At 43.1% G+C, this 18,618-nt stretch overlaps 1 protein-coding gene across 1 annotated transcript in view; it reads left to right on the top strand.

The window, feature by feature from the left end:
• LOC131266096 (transient receptor potential cation channel trpm) overlaps positions 1–18,618 on the top strand; it is a 61,084-nt gene that overhangs the window by 25,469 nt on the left and 16,997 nt on the right. The window contains exons 3-6 of the mRNA XM_058268454.1: positions 4,636–4,718; positions 15,986–16,148; positions 17,279–17,419; positions 17,482–17,554. Coding sequence (XP_058124437.1) covers positions 4,636–4,718; positions 15,986–16,148; positions 17,279–17,419; positions 17,482–17,554 — 460 coding nt within the window. The remainder of the gene's footprint in view (positions 1–4,635; positions 4,719–15,985; positions 16,149–17,278; positions 17,420–17,481; positions 17,555–18,618) is intronic.

Raw genomic sequence — 18,618 nt, 5'->3', positions numbered from 1 at the left:
CTCCGCAAGAGGAACATCCGTAGCGGGGTGGTGCAGTAAAGCTGAAGTAACACCATCATTGCTCTTATCCAGAGTTGTGAAGAGTTCAGCTCTCACGCGCCCGTCCGCTGACAGCAGCTCGTCGGGGGAAAATTAGCGAAACTTCTTCTCCTCATTCCTTTGGGTAGTAAAGTTAACCGGCTGTGGCTTCGTTGATCGTATCCGGTGATGTTTAACGAGCGAACGCGTGATGACGATGATGGAATTGGTAAATTTAAGTTGGGAAAAGTTGAATGGGCTAGCGAGAAGTTTGTGCTACTGGCTCGGGAGAAACTAGTTTGTCCACGTGCTGCTGTTGATGATGCGGTGGATGGAAAAATAAAGAGAAAAACTACTGTGAAGAATTAACGGGGATGAATGTTTTCACAAGAGTCTCCATGTGCTTGACTCCAGATGTTACAGTCTCAATTTCATGGAACTGCTCTTTTCTGTTGAACATATTTTTGTGATTCTTGTTATTAGCTTAGAAGGTTCATGTTGTTTGAAATCGGTTTGCGTTTAATTACGTAATTGCTCGATTAATAGGTACGCATTATGAACATGTTATCCTTCTATAATACTGGCGAATGCTTTTTCTTAGCGAAAATCCACCTGGATCAATGGAAATTACAGAGGTGAGATACGCTATCCCCGTCCTAAATCTACTTCAACCCGGCTTATCCGGGTTATCATGGACACGCACTCTATTTTTGCGCGTTCCTTCGGCACCGGGGTTTTCCGAAAATCAGAGTACGCATCGGAGTGCCTCGGGAAAACCCCCCGAATCACCCGTAAACACAAGCATCGGCAAATGTTTGGTTTGGGCATAAAAAAGGGTCTTCCTACCAAGAGGTGGGAGCCGGACTGGAAAAGTTAATGATAAAAGCCTTTCTCCTTTGGGGCCGAGGTAAGACCGAGCCTAGCCCTGGGGTTGCTAAATCATTCCCAAAATGCATCTTCAGTCGCCCGTTGCGAAATGGCCCCCCACTCGCCCCCCTTCGGGACCGTTTCGGGTGGGTGGGTGGGGATTTTCGCTTGCCTGCCTGCCCTAAATTAGGATGAATTTTGCCGGCGTCCGAGGGCGACTTCTAATGAAGTCGTAATTACTGGGTAATGTTAAACACACCAAAACCGTCGTTATTGTCGTCTCTGTCGTCGTCTCCATGGCAAATGACTTACCGTTTCAGCCGTTTCGCTGATAGTAGATTACGCCACGGACACCACCGTTTGTCTTTGGCCGATGGTTTCACATTCCATTGCTATCCGAAATCGGTCTTAGGTGACGGTGCGGAAATAATGATGGTGGAGATGTTTCCCGATTTTCTTCCTTTTCGTGGGAGGTAGCGAAACGCGTATAAAGAAAATTGCTTTAGGCTAGGATTAGCTCAGTGAACGGGCAGGGGGAAGGGGGCAGGCTTGGACCCTAAATGCGGCCAAGGACGTGTACACAGATTAACTGTGTCAGTGTGTGTGTGCGTTAGTGACATTGGACGAAAGTAAAGGAGAAAGTGCCCCGGCCAGTTCCCTTCCAGCGCGGTTTATTGCTAGCGAAGAGATGAAGAAAAATGCGTCCAGCTACGAAACGCGGGACGTCGGGGCCCTGCTGCCGGTGCTGCGTGAAAAGCTACGCAATCTGCAATCGTCCGAGACGGGGGCTACCCCGCCACTCTCGCCCTCGCCGCCACCGCCATCACTGTACTTCGAAAGTTCGTCCATCTCGTCGCGCTCGTCGATCGTGGAGCCGTTCGATCTGAACGTCGCCTCGCTGTACCAGGTTTTCCACGTCAAGGTAACGAACGTGGGGCGGGGGAGTGGAAATTGAAATAAACCGGTCCAATGGCACCGGAATATAATAAAGCGGAATAGCAAAGCCAGCCCAGCTCACGTCGTCCAGGGGCGGGAGAAAATTTGGTTTCGCGAAATGGCGACCAGATTTTATTTGATATTAGTCGCTGAAAAACTCGACACATTCCTTGCTCGTTTCGTGCTCTAATATTTACTTTGGAAATCTGCCACTCAACCCCAGAGAGTAGCTTAATAGGTTGGAATTTTATTTGCAGGTAGATACTGCTAAGGAAGGTCTAGATTTCCCGATTTTTTTAATATTCCACTAAAGTAGTCTGACGTTTGTAAGCAGTTTTTAAAATGACAGCACTCTAATTTAGTAAGGGACTGGATTTTAAATAGAATATTTGAACCTACAAGGACGTCTCTTGCTGTTTAAGCCATTTCTCATTATGGTTTCGATAAGAAACAAATTCATTTCACTAATTCATTGAATGTTGATGACAAGAGTTTAATTTATACGGATTGAAAAATCCCTCGTACCTGTTACGCAAAAGCCCGGTGCAATTTTTCTTCCAATCGAACATTCTTTACTCGAACGAAGATGGGTTGTGTCACTCCCCGGCAAGAGCTCGCGGTTTCCAAATAGGCAAATTGAAATTGATTAGATTTGTACGTCGGAATCTCGGTGTGAAGCAAAGCGAGACTAGTTTTCTTGTTACTTTTCCTACTTCACTCCATCGCTTCATGTCGGTTGAGGCTCCGTTGCCGGTGCAGGGATACAACAATTGTGTGTACATTTGCTTTTATGGCAAATGTAATGCGTTTTTGAAGATCATTGCCCCCTAGAGGGTTAAAGAAACATCCTTTTCAGCAGAGGCACGAGACTTTCGGTGCTGCTTGCGCGAGGTCTGGGAATGAATCGAGTTTTTGCCTCACCTTTCCGAAACATCTTTTTCCTCTCGCAACAATCGCGACGCTTTTCACTGGCGAGCGGTAGAAATTCAATCTGCAGTAAAAGCACTCCAGTGGCAACTTAACTTCTTGTCGTTTTCGGAGGTATTTTATGTACTCCAGTTCATTTTTAACGTAGATTTATGAATAGTCTTCGTTCGAATGGTAGATTATGTGAATGTTTTGAACTACGCTTAAAATGTTTATCTCTTTTTAGTTTAGCTTTCTTTCATACCTCGCATCCTATATTATTATCGCAAGCAGTCCTTATCGATTAATTATTTATATTTCCTCTTTTCTTAATGCATGTATGACACAAGTCCGTATCTTTGAATAATTGTTCTCACCTTCATTGCACTGAATTAGCACATACGTTTATCACAATTGTTCTTATTTGCTTATAATCTCACCACCCACTACCACCAATTGGCACTGCGGTAATATGTAAGTTATTTTCGCAATATATGTGGCTAGATGAGGAGAGCAGAAGGTAAAATGATATAATATCGACAATTTATGTAACAGATAAAATTATGCAAAGAGTGGGTTGTTCGGTACGAAGACTGTAAGTTTTGTTAAATTCAGCAAAATAGTTACCGAAAATCATATCTTTTTCCCTAATAGAATTAGCGTCATTAGCTCTACTCTGTTTTTGGCCTTTAATAAGCTTTAGTTATACATAATTCATAGATAATTAGAAGATTACCGATGCTTTTTTGATAAGAAAACAGGTTGAACAAGAGTGCTGTTGTAATGTTTATCTGCACATCTTTACTTCCTACTTTACTACGATCTATTCTATTCCGTGCTTAGCTTAGATGCGAAGCTAGTAGATAACGAATGTTTTCTGCACATAGAAGAGATGGCTGATGTTTGTAGCATAGTTATAATAAAAGTCATAGATTATACAGAGCACATGTTGATGGAAGTCACGATTCACTTGCAGCAGCAACCAACATCGCCTGACAGAAACCCAACGCGTTTGCACCTCAGATGGCTCCCCTTTTTTCATTTCATATTCACGAAAAGCACATGAAAAATGCAGCGGCAGCTCCATCCGGTATCGTCAAACCAACAGAACACATTTTTATGTTCCTTTTTTCCATTGAACTAGCAAATCGAATCGAACTGCTTCATGTACGCGATCCTGTTGCCTGTAGAGACACTTTGCCTCGCCGAGCATGTTATGATGTAATTGAATAAGTTTCATCAAAACGAATCAAACACGCCGAGTCAGCGGCGACATGGCCAGCAAACGTTGCGGCCGGAGCTGACGCTCGCAGAGAGTGTCGGGAAAAACACGTACGAAACGTTCATTCCGCTCGAGCTTCTCGTTAACCTGCACATGCAGATGCAAGCCTCCTTGGCCAGCTGTATCCTCATGATAAACGACATCAGGAGGGTACTCGCTGCCAGGTCCTTGTTTCCGTCGCGTATCTCGATGCATGCACCAGCGGTAAAGCAAGTCATATTAGAGCCAAGCCATTTTAGAATCGAGCAGAAAAGCGGGAAGAAAATGGCTTAGTTTAAAAATATGGCATACCTCGGAAAGCGAATGGTGAACAGCGAGTGAAGTGATCTGAATACTAAGCACTGTAATTGGAGACATGTTATCGGATAACAACATTTAGTTTTCATAACTTTAGCCATAATGTTTCTCTTACCCAGCTTAGATAAATAATTTCCTAGGAAAAACGTATTGATACATTGTAAATAAAACAAATCTTTTGAATTTTCAATATTTACAGAAACGGTTGCACCCACGACACGAAGGAAATCTGAATATTGTGTTCACTGGATATCTGATTGATTCTTTTTTGCTCTCTATTTTTTCTCCTTTTCTATGCATCTGCATCGTTGGCCTACACCCCGAAACAGCGTACCGCGCGCAGCTGGATCGAGGCAAATTTTCAAAAACGGGAATGCATCAAGTTCATACCAAGCACCAAGAATGGAGACTCGTGAGTACTAAAGTTGAGGCATTTATTTAGTTGATTCAAACATTGATAACTAATGCGATCGTTTTAGCTTAAGTTCTGTTATGATTTCTGTTGTGCTTCTATGTGGGTGTACTTTATTATAATTAACGTTAGCTTATACTTATGGTAGTGGTGGCTGCGGAGAGGTACGTGCGTTCGCGTTGAGTGTCGCTGGTGAAAAGGGCCGAACGACCACGCTGTCTCCAGCTCGCGTCATCTCGCTGATGACGTATGATCGGCATGCGTTTATACCTGGCGGTACACTGCTCCAGCCTCCAACATCTCCCCCCTATGAAGACTGTTGTCCATATCGGTTTGGAGCGAAACGGTTACGGCTGGAACGACGTGGAGCCGCTGGTTGTGCTTGATCAGACTCTTGAACTGGCGTATCTACTGGGTCATTGTTTTGAGAGGGAAAAGCTAGTTGACTAGGTCTCGTTGGAGTATCCTCGTTTGATTGAAACTGTTCTACGAGCGTATACCATGTAAGATCCTGATCTGATAAATCCCTATTGTTAGTAATTTCCCTTAAATCGTCGCGAGTACGTAGTTGGTTAGTGTGAGCCCTAATGAGTTTTCCTCCGTCTAGTAGTACATTATATAATACGTTTCCTACTCGCTCAATCACAACACCTGCTAACCACGATAGTTTTCCTGTCTTGAAAGTACTTGCGTAGACTTTCTGATTCTTCTCAAAAACTCTCTTTTTAGCGCCGTGATGCCTATTGAATTGATCTTCCATACGGCGGTTTCTTTTTTGTTCGCATGTCGTCTGTGTAGAAGGTTTGAGCAAGTCCAGGGTTGTCCTATGCCTCCTCCCCAATAAAATTTCTGCAGGTGAGAGTCCGTTTGGAGCTGATTTGTTTGGCGTTGATCTGTAAACAGACAAAAAGGTTTGTAGTGCTCTAGATACAGACTTAGTTTCTGGCAAAAATTTCCTTAACCCTCTCTTGAGTGTGTCCACGAAGCGTTCCGCTTGTCCGTTGGACTGAGGATGATATGGGGTGGTTCTCAAGTGAATTATTCCGAAAGAATCGCAAAATTCCTTGAATTCAGCACTCGAGAATTGTGTACCATTGTCAGATACAATGGTTTCTGGTAATCCAAATCGCGCGAATGTTTCATGCAGCAAATCCAGTGTCGTTGTCGTTGAGATAGATGACGTGCGGATGATTTCAGGCCATTTGCTGTATGCGTCAATGATTACAAGAAAATATGAACCTTCGAAAGGACCCGCGTAGTCTAGATGTATGCGTTGCCAAGGGTTGCTGGGTAGCGGCCACGATGATAGAAGCGATTTCGATGGTGCCTTCGCTACTGCTGCGCATTCCTTGCACGCTGACACAAAATTTACGACGTCTCGATCTATTCCAGGCCAGTAAACATAACTCCTCATTATTGATTTCATTCGTTCCTGACCAGGATGTCCTTTGTGTAGTTCCTTGAGCACTGCAGCTTGGTATTGTTTTGGAATCACTATGCGATCACCTAGCATGAGACACTCTTTCACAATTGAAAATCCTTCCTTACGATCGTAGAAAGGACGGAGCTCTGGACTCACTTTTTTTGCGTTATTCGGCCAACCAGTTCTCTCATATTGAATTACTTCCTGTAGTAGCATGTCCTTAGATGTGGCTGCTTGAATATCTTTGAAGCTGAGCACTGGTAGTGCTGTGAAAACTGCTGACACGTTTGCAAAAATTTCTTCCTCTAATTGCACTGCTGCTATGACGTAGTCTTCTTCTGTTTTCGCACGTTTTTCTACTTGTCCATAGCGTTGTTCTGCAGACGTCAATGTTCTAGAAGCATGGCACACCGCCTTTATGGAACCATCCGGAAAACGATGCATGAGACACGCTCCTATTCCATGACTGGATGCATCGGCAGCAACTATTGTCTCCAAACTGGGGTCATAGTGAGCCAACAACAGGTCTGAGCGAAGCAAGGCTTTGAATTGATCAAATGATTCTTGGCAATCCTTATTCCAATTCCATTTTGAATCCTTCTTCAGAAGTGCATCTAGCGGACGTCTCAGTTGATGCATGCTGCTAACGAATTTTCCATAAAAATTAATAGCGCCTAGAAATGATCGTAACGTTGTTAGATCTTGAGGAGGTGTTAAGTTGCAAATAGCCTCTGTTTTCGTTGGATCTGGGCGAATTCCTTTGTGGTTTACAATGAACCCGAGATAACGAATTTCTGACGCGAAAAATGAGCATTTGTTGAATCTTAGTGTGAATCCCCACTCTTGGATGCGGTCGAGCGTTTTATATAATCTGGATTGATGTTCTTCGACAGTTCTGCCATGCACCAGAACATCATCGAGATAAGTTTCCACACCTTCCAGTCCGGCTATCATCGAATCCACTATTTTCTGGAATGTGCCGGGAGCTGATTTAATGCCCGGTGGTAATCGGTTAAACACGTAGAGACCACGATGGGTGTTTACCGTGAGCAGTTTTTTTGATGTTTCTTCTACGGGAACCTGCAAGTAAGCATCAGAGAGATCGATGTGTGAGAACATAGTACTGCCTGAGAGTTTGGCGAAGATTTCTTCCGGCAATGGTAGCGGATGTTGATTCATCTCAATGCTATTGTTCAGGCCAGTGGAATAATCTGCGCACACACGAATTTTCGAAGGCTGGCCGTTGATTGCTTTCTTTCGAACGGCTAATATTGGTGCTGCCCATTCCGAAAATTCTACTGTAGATATGACACCCATATTCTCTAATCGATTTAACTCTGCCTCAATTTCCTGTAGAGCGGCAAATGGAACTGGTCTTTTAGTGCGATAAATTGGCTGAACATTTTCCTTCAAATAAAGCTTTGCTTCAGCTTTGGTGCAGCAACCGAGTGTGTTTGCGAAGAGAGATGGATACTTTGTTTGCAGCTCCTGAGCTTCGCTGGTTGCGCTCACACTTTTACACACAGTTTCTAGCGGCATTTGCCATAAGTTGAACGATTCTAAAAGATCCAACCCAAAAAGATTGAGGTTGTCAACTTTTGTGATAAATAATGTGCATCTACGCTCGGTTCCGTTGAGGATGATGTCACAGTCAATTTGCGCGTGAAGTGGAAGCGGCCGTCCTGAAGCGGTCCGAGCTTTAACTGTCGGTTGTTTTGTAGGTGGACTTCCAATCCGTTTCCAATTGTCTTCCGTGATGATGGAGATGTCAGAAGCACAATCTAGCTGGAGCTTCACTTTCACGTTATTTATCATTACACTGATAAATTTACGCCTGCTTTGCGCATTGATGTGATTAACCGTGCGGATCGTATTGATATTCGATGCCTTCCCTTTTCTACGTTTGCCTGGGTTTGATTTCACACATTGACAAAACCCTTCTTTGTGTCCGATGCCATCGCACTCTTTGCATCGGTGATCGAGATAGGGACACTCTCGAACAAAGTGTAACTTTCCACACTTCCAACACGGCGTTCTAGGTTTTCGATGCGTAGAGCCCTTTTGTTCGATTTGCGACGGCGAGAACGCTCCTCTTGGTGCTTCGGTTTTTTTCTTTGTGAAACGCGGTTGCTGAACCACGTGCACTGCAGCATCACTTGATTTTTTTTCCACTAATTCCACATCACGTCGCAGATTTGTTATTCGGCCGCACTCGGTTATGAGTTGTTCCAAAGTGGTTGCTTTGTTTGCTTCGAGCTTTGCGAGCAATGCTTTTCTTATTTCGGCGTCTTGAGCTTCGTGTAGACCGCACACAAAAATAAGGCACTTAAACTCGTCCACTGAACAACTCCCGATGCCAAATTCTTCACATTGCCGATTAACTAACCCTGCGTAATCAGTATAATCTTGCGTAGCACGTTTTCTCATTGCGAGACAGTTGTAACGTTTCGAGAACAGTGAAGTTTGAGAACCGAAAAGCTTTCTCAATTTCGATACTGTGTCTTCGAAGTTTACGTCTCGTGTCGCTAGCAGCAAAATATGATTTGAATACTGCTGAAACGCGTCATTACCCAGTTTTCGCAGTAATAACCGTGTTTTTGCAGCGTTATCGAGATTTGCAGCGTCCACTGTGAATATGTCCTCGTATCGACTGTACCACATATCGAAAGTGTAGCTTTTGTCCTGCGTAGGATTGAAGTCGGTCATGGACCTTAGCAACGTTTCAATACGCGTATCCGTTGTCGGTGTTTTATCCGTTGTTGAGAATTTGGACATAAATTCCGCGAAAAGTTTTTTAAACTCTTCGTCCATCCTCGTCGCCAAAATGTTGTGCTTCTATGTGGGTGTACTTTATTATAATTAACGTTAGCTTATACTTATGGTAGTGGTGGCTGCGGAGAGGTACGTGCGTTCGCCTTGAGTGTCGCTGGTGAAAAGGGGCGAACGACCACGCTGTCTCCAGCTCGCGTCATCTCGCTGATGACGTATGATCGGCATGCGTTTATACCTGGCGGTACACTGCTCCAGCCTCCAACAATTTCCATACATTATTCCATTGTATGCTGAATTTAGTTTTCCACAACAATTTATTACTCATTCGATATATAAGATGCTTCAATTAACTAGCTCACGTTCAACATCAACAAACGCTGTTAGCCCCAACAAATGTTTGCATTACACTTAAGGTCGTTACGATCTCGTAGCGTGGAATTCCACCGTGCGTTGAATGTGAAGTTTTGAACTGTTTGCCAAAAAACTACGCCACAAACGTGCCACTTGCTGAGCGAACGGGGGGAGACAAGTACTCTTCCGGAACGGAGTGCTTGAGCTTCCGAACAGTGCCCGGTAGTCGTTATAGCCGTGCCTTTTTTTCGGTTTACGAGTTTGACCTACTTTCGGTCGGCAGGTCCTAGCTTGGCTGTGAAGCTGACCCCTCTCCGGAGCTGGCTGACCTCGGCCTGAGCGCAACGTGACTGGCGACCTGGTGCATGCGAAGGTCGGCGATTTGAAAATCGATAATTTTCGCCGGGAACATTTGCCTTCCTGCATCCTGGTGGGAGTAAAGGGTTCGGATGTTTGTGTTCTGTGCCAACTTAATGAAGTCATCGGTTGTGTAAGGGCATCTGCAACATGATCGATAGGCAATGGTACGTTGCTAAGCGGTTGGGACGATTGAGCATTCGATCTTAAAAAGACATTTAAATTTGATGAATATTTTAGAGTTCTTGAAATCTGCATAAACCAAGCCTTCAAACGGTAGTCATTGGAATACATAAAAAAGTAACTGTGTAGAAAATTATAATATACGAAATTAAATGATATTATTTCCACGAAATCCAATCCATATTGTGTGAACTTCGTTTCATTTTCGATACCCAACCAAATCACCACGATTATGGCTGAAAATGAATGGGCTATAAAAAATAGCTCTCTCGAGGGAAAATATGGCATCAATGAATGCCCACGGGGCGCTTTGGATAATGCGCTGGACGCAGAAAATATCCGAACGATGTGGGGGTGGCAAACCCACCCAGATATTTCTTTCAATTTAGATGTTTCACCACCTTTTATATCCTCTTTTTTCGTACGTCTGAGCTGCACGCGAATAAAACCGAAAGACAAGCTTACGGTCGGTAAAAGGCAGTCCCGGTGAAATTGATGGATGATTTCGTTTTTGTGGGGGACGAGATCGTTGAAATATTTATTCGACTGTGTGCGGACCGCCGGGCCTCGTACTGTGGGAGGTCCCCTGGGAAAGTTATCTCGACTGGGCTCGCTTACCCGTAATGGCACTAACTTGATCCGATAATGGTCGACCCAATTCGTGACCGAGAAGAGTTTTTGAGTGAGTTTTAAAAACGGGCCCACTCCCACGTGTTTGGTGGAAGCACGGGCGATGGAGACGCCCGGTGGTTTATGAACTGAAAGTTTAGGTTTCTGGCATCTGGTTGAGTTTGGGGGGTGAGTTTGTGACAAATAAATGGGGCTCATTGTGCCGAGGTCGATGACAATAGCTATCGAATAAATTTCAAACTTTTTGTTGAAGCAAACAAGTGAGGAAGAAAGTTATACACATTATAAGTATTTGCTTTTTTTCTATTTACTCCAGCGTAAGAAAGTTATAAAATCATAAGTAAGGAAGTTATACAATTATGCTTGAAATTAGCATTTTATTTAAACAAGCACCACATGGTATGTCAATACGAAGCGACGTTTAATTAGACTAATGAACAAATCTTTATCAATGCGGCTTCCTGCGAGTGGCACAAATCAAAATCACCGAACCTTCTCCACTTCATTACACACCGTCTCCGTTAGTTTAGGTTACCCAATCGCACCACCACAAAATGTCATCATGCTCGAACCGTTTTCAATCGTGGGAGTGTTCTGTTCAAACCGTGTGCTCATCGGAACGGCGGCTCCAATTAATTTACGCGCACAAGTCCTTAAATACAACTAGTTACGGGTGCCCCCTTGCCACATCCGGCTCGGTCGGTTCCTCCCATTTCCGCGTCGTTCGGCAATGAAATTTGGCGAAAAGTGCTGGTTAATTTCCGTTCCATTTGGATGATTATTTTAATTCGTTAAATATATAAACCGTGGTGGTTCGGGTCGAGACGACCCGTCGTGGGTGGGTTTCATAAGACGGGAAGCTTTCGCTCAGCTGGCAACGGCGGCACAATTCAAATAGTATTCCAAATTAGCATTTCCAATGTGGGGGGTCGGTCTCTTTCAGGGTGGCTGACTTCGGATAGGTTTTGTAAATTCCTTATTTTCTTCATTTATTTCATCTCCGGTTTCTGCGGAAGGTAATACGCTGGTTGCGTTGATTTGATATTTAAATTTGCGTGGAAGGCAGAAGCAAACGAAGCTAATGATATTTCCTTCCATGCTGCCTGGTTTCGTCGAGAAATCATTATTTAATTAAATATAAGAACATGAGGGGGAAGTGAAAATATTTATTGTATTATGATTGAATGTTAAATTCCTAGATTATGGTTATAGACGCCGGTTTCGTTGGTTGTTAATTGCTTTAGCTTTAAATTCAATAACGTGATTTATAATTGTGAAAATATCCCTAAAATTGCAAACGGTAAAGAAGAAATGGAAGGAAACCTTTTCTAAATCAATTTACAGTCAGTTCTGCAAGGAGAATTCGTTATCGAATTAAGATGTCGAAAGAAAATATTTCTTTTCGCACGATATCAAACAATAGCTCGTACATTTAAACGACCTCTCTACCAAAGTAAAATGGAGCGACGGAAGGCTTTACTGTGTGACAAGGCCAAGTCGCTGACAAATGTTCACTTAACGCAGCGACCAACGTACACCCTTTTACCGGCTCTTCAGCAACAAGTCAATCCAGTTCAGCCGAAGAATGGCACAAAGAAAAGCTTTCGTTGTTTCGTCTCGAATCGTTTGTCACTTCAGCATGCCACCTGAGGGAAATACACTTTGTTAGAAGCAAAAACCAGGGTTAGAGTAGAAGGTGGGAGGGAAGGAGAAAGAACTGACGAAACAAATGAACATTAAACCAATATTCCCTTCTCCAGGACGAAGTGAAAGTCTGGATTGTTCAAGAGAGTATGGACCCAACAAAGGGAATACAATAAATGACAGCAGGAAAAAAGTTGTCTGAAGACAAAACGCCAGCAACAGAGAAGCATCAACAGGATTTTTGCAAAGTGTAGAGAAAATTGGTGCAAATGTGCGGTCGTGGAGATGAAAATGGAAGGAAAAAGTTTGGCCAAAGTTATCCTGACTTTTCCTGCAACATTCTTTGGAAAGGTTTCCCCCCCCCACAGCCTGTAGGGACTCGTAACTCGTGTGTGTAGGACATTGTGCTGGAGTTGGGCCTTGATTGTGTATGTTTTTGGCATTGTTGTGATTGTAAATTTTTCCTGAATCAGCGGAAGCCGCGAAATATTTACTTGTATTAAACTTGTATCCGGCAGCAGGGAGTCGAATGAGAAAGTGTTGGCAAAAGTGTTGACAATTAATTTTTATATCAAAACAACTGTCTTTTTATCATTGTTCTTTGGTTTTGCTGTACCAAGCATTAAAGAAGAATGTTGTTACTCGGGTTTATCAGCGTACAACTTTTAATGGTATGTGCTGATAAGTAGAAGTAAAGTTCTATTTCTCATTGGGATTACTTGAAAGGAAACAGTTTTTCTACTTTTGGATAAGAGGTTCTAGATAAAAAGCTAATGATTTGATACAAGTTTCGCTCCGGGGATGGCACAGGAATTGGAATGTGTCATTCAGGGTGGGCTAAGAAGTAGAGGTCACATTAAATTCAACAATATGTTTTCATTTTTCGACTGAAACAGTCTTGAAAAAACAGAGTATGTTGTATAATAAATGCAAACTCCATATAATGTTGGGAATCTTGTTTGATATCCTCTTTTATACAATGCTCAATATCGTAGAGGTTCGAAATAATTAGTTTCCATTGTGTTGCAATATAAACAACTGATGTTGCTAAGTATTTAACACTTTAATGTTCATATATTTCTTGATTACAGAACAAAATGAACACGTAACCTATTAACGCATAAATATGGAGTTGTCGTAAATGATAGCTTGCTCGGTAACATACCAGAAAGTATACGAAATTCAAACACTTGCTACAATTATCGCTATGATTAATGCAACCACATTCCTTTCATCTGTGGCATTGCTTTAAAACATGTGCTAAACGATGCATTCGAGTGCTCTGTGGCGTTCCAGTCCCCTAAATGGACCCCTTAGGGCGCTTTAGTGTCCAGCAATTACCTGTAAACGTTCCTAAAGCATTCGCTGGCTTGCGATAAACTCGCACACTTCAGTTTTCTTGCTCCTTAGTTTGACGTGAATGGGTAACATTCTCCAGCTAGCTCGAGGTGGATCACTGTTTCTTCCTCCGGCTGTGCGGAAGCACGTTACTCAAGTCGGCTGAATTAGACGGCAGCTTGAGGTGTACTTTTTTCCCTCGCCTCAACGTGTACTACTCTTGTTGCCTGACTGAAAAAGGTGTATGGAATGAAGGACACTTAAGTCAAGTTGTCTTAGGCCTCATCTCAGCGGGTTCTTTGAGGACGTGGTAAAAACGTGTGAACAACTATGACCGCTAGTTACCTATGGGTAGGGTTTGTCACCTTCTTCTGCAGGAGTCTGGTGACCTACTTCCATAAAATATTGCTACAAGTTGTCTTGCTTTTTGTGATAATTACAGAGTAATTAATGAAGGCATGTTTGTTACATGCGTTACGTTAATTGAAATAAAAACGGTTCTGTTAGAATATGTTTCATTTAATAGCACAAAGCTACAAGCCTTACACTTAGCTAAACATTCACAGTTTTGTGGGCGAAACAAACGCAAGTCATTTACTATTTTTTCCTGTTCCGCTCAATAGATTCGCGCGCGCGTGTGGGTTTCTATTGAATTTTCTTGTTCACTCGTAGTCCTCTACCTGACATAAAAGGATGTTTCATAACCTTTATCGTGTTTTCTCGTCATCCCGGTTCAATCGTTTTTCGCATGAGCTCTTGAACTTGTCGGCTTAGTGAGAGATAAAGGGAAACTGAAAGGTATCATTGTTGTAGTCAGTGAAGTGCGAAAGCGACGTAACTTTTTGTGGGAAGGTCAAGAAAGTAATCAATAAGGCTTCTGAGGGGCACTCGAAAAGCTTAGCCGGGTTAGGGCTATGTTGACTCGGGAGTGATAAGCCAGCGGATCTAGACCGTGCCACTCTTTTGCCGTCAAGTTTTTGTGAGGTTAATGTGTGTCTTTAGTTGGTGTGGATGTTTTGCTCGTTTTTTTAGTCGGGAGATTTTTTTTCACAGCGATTTAGTAAATTTATTTTTTGTTAAATATAGATACTCGTTAGTTTTACCCAAATTATTATATGTTCCTCGTAATTTAGAAGAATATCCATCAATAGCACAATTGATGACTCGTTCGAAAATGTATGTTACTGGAAATGATGTATGTTCCACTAAAATGATATGAATTGATTCCAAAGATTAATTTGTTTCTTTAGAGCAGGAAAAATACTGTCCATCACCTAACCAGAGTGAGATGCAAACTTTGCCTTTGCCTTCGTTCGTTTTGTTCTATCGATTGCTCGATTGCAGTTTTCTCCTCCCTTGGGAGGAACTGCTTAAAGGAACTTTTAGGGCATACGTGGTGTGCGTAATCCTCCATTCTTTCCCTATCCCCCGGGGGAGGAAGAAAGGCACCGTCAAACGCCGATGGATGAATGATGTGGTCGAAATTATTTGATTTCGGGTTTATTACCGTGAAAATAGTGATCCGTTGGCATTCCGATAACGAACCGAAGGGTGGAACGGAGCACAATAGCATGGCGCTTTCTGGATTCCACGCTCAGTACGGTGTCGTTCGTTCGATCGTATAATAATAGAAAATTGCGCCCCGAAATAGCAACCGTCGTCGAAAGTGATCCGTGTGGACGATGAAGCGGAGTGCTGCTGGGAAATGGGAAGGGAAAACTTGCCCTTACGGTTGAGTTTTGGCTGGACGTCCGGGTTAGTTTGTGAGCTATGAGACTGCTACCCAACCCCAGAATGGAAGAAAGGAATGCCATTTTACGAGCTGGAACATTGGAAGGGGGAGGTAATATTTTCCTGTTTTTTTTTCATGACGTGTGAACCAAAACTGTGCTTGTAAATATTATCCTCCGGTGGGTCTTTTACGAATTGCCTTCTCAGAACCCTTTTTTGGTGCCTTTTTCTTGCCTTGCCGGGTCCAGGGAAAATGGAGGCGCCCGGTTGTGCGTACCGAAAAGTGTGTCGACATCTATTCATTTACCATCCTGGCGGACGCGTGGTCGGTATGGTTGGGTTTTTGCGGCAGCAGCAGCAGCTGAAGATGACAAATTATGAATCTATCGTTTGCTCTTGCCTACGGTTGAAAGGCTCTTTCTTTCACCGGCACCTACTATTTTCCAGTGAACCTTTCAGTAGTCGCCTAGGGTTTTTGATTCTGACTGGGAGGATACATATTTTTTTTTGTCCTTGAGTTATAAAGAGGCTTCATATCGTTACTCGACCGTAACTTTGATGTTCCTTCACTCAACGGAATGAATCAGAGGTTATGTAAGAGTAAGGGGCAATCACGTTCTCGTATTGTATAAGTGTTACCTTTTATCTGAATCGATGCTCAGGGAATGGCATGTTGCAAAACATATTCCATAACCAATACTCTTGAAGAGGCAAAGTTACGTGAGCAACGACTTATCAAATGTGTTTTTATTTCATCTTTGCAATCACTCAAACCACTTTTTTTTGTTAAAGAATGGATGACTTTTAATAATTGCTTCCAAATTTTCTTTTATTGCAGATGCTGTTGTGGTCAGGAGCGCAGGACGCACCAGTTCGTGCCGGGCATCGAACCGGGCATCGCAGGAGACGTTTGGCTGCCCCAGAAGCACACCCGAGCCCAGTCGACCGATGCGTACGGTACGATCGAGTTTCAGGGCGGTGCTCATCCTACGAAGGCGCAGGTAAGACCCGGGTCACGACTCGGTCAAGTACTCGAGATGAAGGTGTCCACATGTCATCCGTGACCCTTTCCCTTCGAACGATGTAGGATGTTTACCGTTTGAAGTGATTTGTCTCGTTGTTGTTCCCACTTAGTTTGTTCTTTCCTTCGTCTAAGACTACTTGCCATGGGTGAAAACTTTGAAAAGCAGCCATTTTCCGGCGTAGAGCTTTGAAAAGCGTAATCCACTCGTGAAACCCTTTTCACGAATCTGATTACGAGAGTTTGACGAACGGTTGCTCAATGTGTCCCGTTAAGGAGGAGTCCAAGTGATGTTAAGAGAAGGTTTTCGGTTGCGTTGACAAGTGTTACTGCAACTGCTGCGAAAAGTCGAAAATATAATAGAATAGTTAGATATTCTTTCTAAGCTTTATTTTGTTTCTTTTTCTCTGGTCGCTTTCTAATACTTTTCAATGAGAAGCATCGATATATTCGTGTTCATCGAGGGCTTATGGTACTCCATAAATAGGAAAATTGATGATTAAGTTGTTCTGCTAGTTCCTACATCGACATATTTGTTTTATCGCACATGTTGATGTATCTTAATTTTATCAAACAAGCTTAACTTGAACTACGTTCGTTTTCCTCATTCAACAGATTTAGTTTACGAACATGTCGGAATCAGATAATGAATCAATTCTAGACGCATTGCTATGATTGGAGTAAGAGTTTTTCTTAGCATTATCTTTTGGGGAATTTTAATGACGAAAGTTTGTTCCAACCATCCTCCAGCTTGAATGGTTTGGCGTAAATAGACGAGGTGTCACGAGCTCGTTTAACCGCGCCGTGGTGTTGCTGTTGATGAAAGTTGTTCGGAATGTCGTTTGGAGCAAGCAAATTGCCAATGGCAGCATAATGCGAAATGCTCAGGATTCATGACGGTGGTTTCCGTCTGTCAATGGTTCGGTCGTATGGCTCCATATTTCATTTCTATGGTGATTGCCAGAACTAGGACAAACTTCTTCTCACCCGTTGGTCTACGGGTCTATGTGATTCCTATTGATATGGTGATGGTAGTCGGTGTTCAACAATTTGTACTATCTCTTTCATTTGCATCCTCTTTTTTGTCCTCTTTATTTTGTTCTCCTCTAGTACGTTCGCCTATCGTACGACACACGACCGGAGCTGCTGGTGCAACTGTTCACGCGCGAATGGAATCTCGAGCTGCCGAAGTTGCTCATTACGGTGCAGGGAGGCAAGGCAAACTTCGAGCTGCAGCCAAAGTTGAAAAAGGTACGGTTGCTGTTAACGACATTCTTGCACCGAAACCACTGACACTCACCCTTTTCTTCCAGGTGCTCCGGAAGGGCCTGCTGAAGGCAGCCAAAACGACCGGGGCGTGGATATTTACCGGCGGAACCAACACGGGTAGGTAACCTTCCTGCTCCGGGTGTCCTCAGATTCCGGAAGAGAACAGGCCACCGAAGCTTCAGTTCAGAAACAAACCCACATCATTTCTGCCCGATAGGACAGGACTCCGATTTTGACGAGCAATTTTCAATATTCGTAATTTGATATGGCCCTTGGCCAGACCGGTCCACCTTGCCATTTGAATTTTCCATGAGAAATTCCATCAAACATCCTCTTTGTCTCCCATTAGTACCATTTTGTTTGCACTGCCGATGCCTAGAAATCAATTTTTGTGTACAGAGGGCCTTTGGTGTCCATCGGTGGTAGGAGCATAAATGCAATATAATCCAATCAGTCCCATTAGTCAGTGTCAAGCGATTGACATCGTCAACGGAAACAATAATTAAGGCGGTGGCTTGCGGTGATTGCGGTTCAACTTCTTTTTTTAATAAATTGTTCATTTTAATGGTTAAAGTACGGACAGATTGTATGGAAAATGTATCATGACACTATCCAATTCAATTAGTTTAAAGCGATCCTACTTAGTGATATTCAAACACATGCCTAAAACTTTACGCACATTTTAATTTGATAGCAAAGATAAAAAAAATTAACAACGTAATAATCAGAGCACAGTTAGTGAATTTCGAACCTTGAAGCGTTACATTCTTCGGGGATAAGTTTTCAATCCCATCAGATTGTTATGCGAGCTCCCCGGGAGCCATTATCACCAATCTTCGCTAACTAATAATGAGCCGCCCAACCGGCAGCCGGTGAAATTCAGTTAATATAATTCCGGTGGTTTGGGTTGATGAGAAACAAAGCTTTCGGCGCCCCGATTCAGGCCGCCTCTCACCGCTGCAAAGTGTCTTCCTGCAGGGGAAAGGATTAATAATGAGTTATTCGGTTGAGTGGAAAATTGCCGACGGACGAAGAGGATGGTTAAATCGAGGAAAATACGGTTTACCGTAGCTTTATCACAGCGATGATACCAATTCAGATTAGTCTGGATAGCGTTACCCTTGTCACGATGTGTTTGGCAATCGGAACAAATCGGGTTTCTTCGAATCTGGTTCCTTTTG

This window comes from Anopheles coustani, chromosome 2 (genome assembly GCF_943734705.1).
Source record: "Anopheles coustani chromosome 2, idAnoCousDA_361_x.2, whole genome shotgun sequence".
In the NCBI taxonomy this organism is placed as follows: domain Eukaryota; kingdom Metazoa; phylum Arthropoda; class Insecta; order Diptera; family Culicidae; genus Anopheles; species Anopheles coustani.
This window is presented reverse-complemented; position numbering and strand designations above follow the sequence as displayed.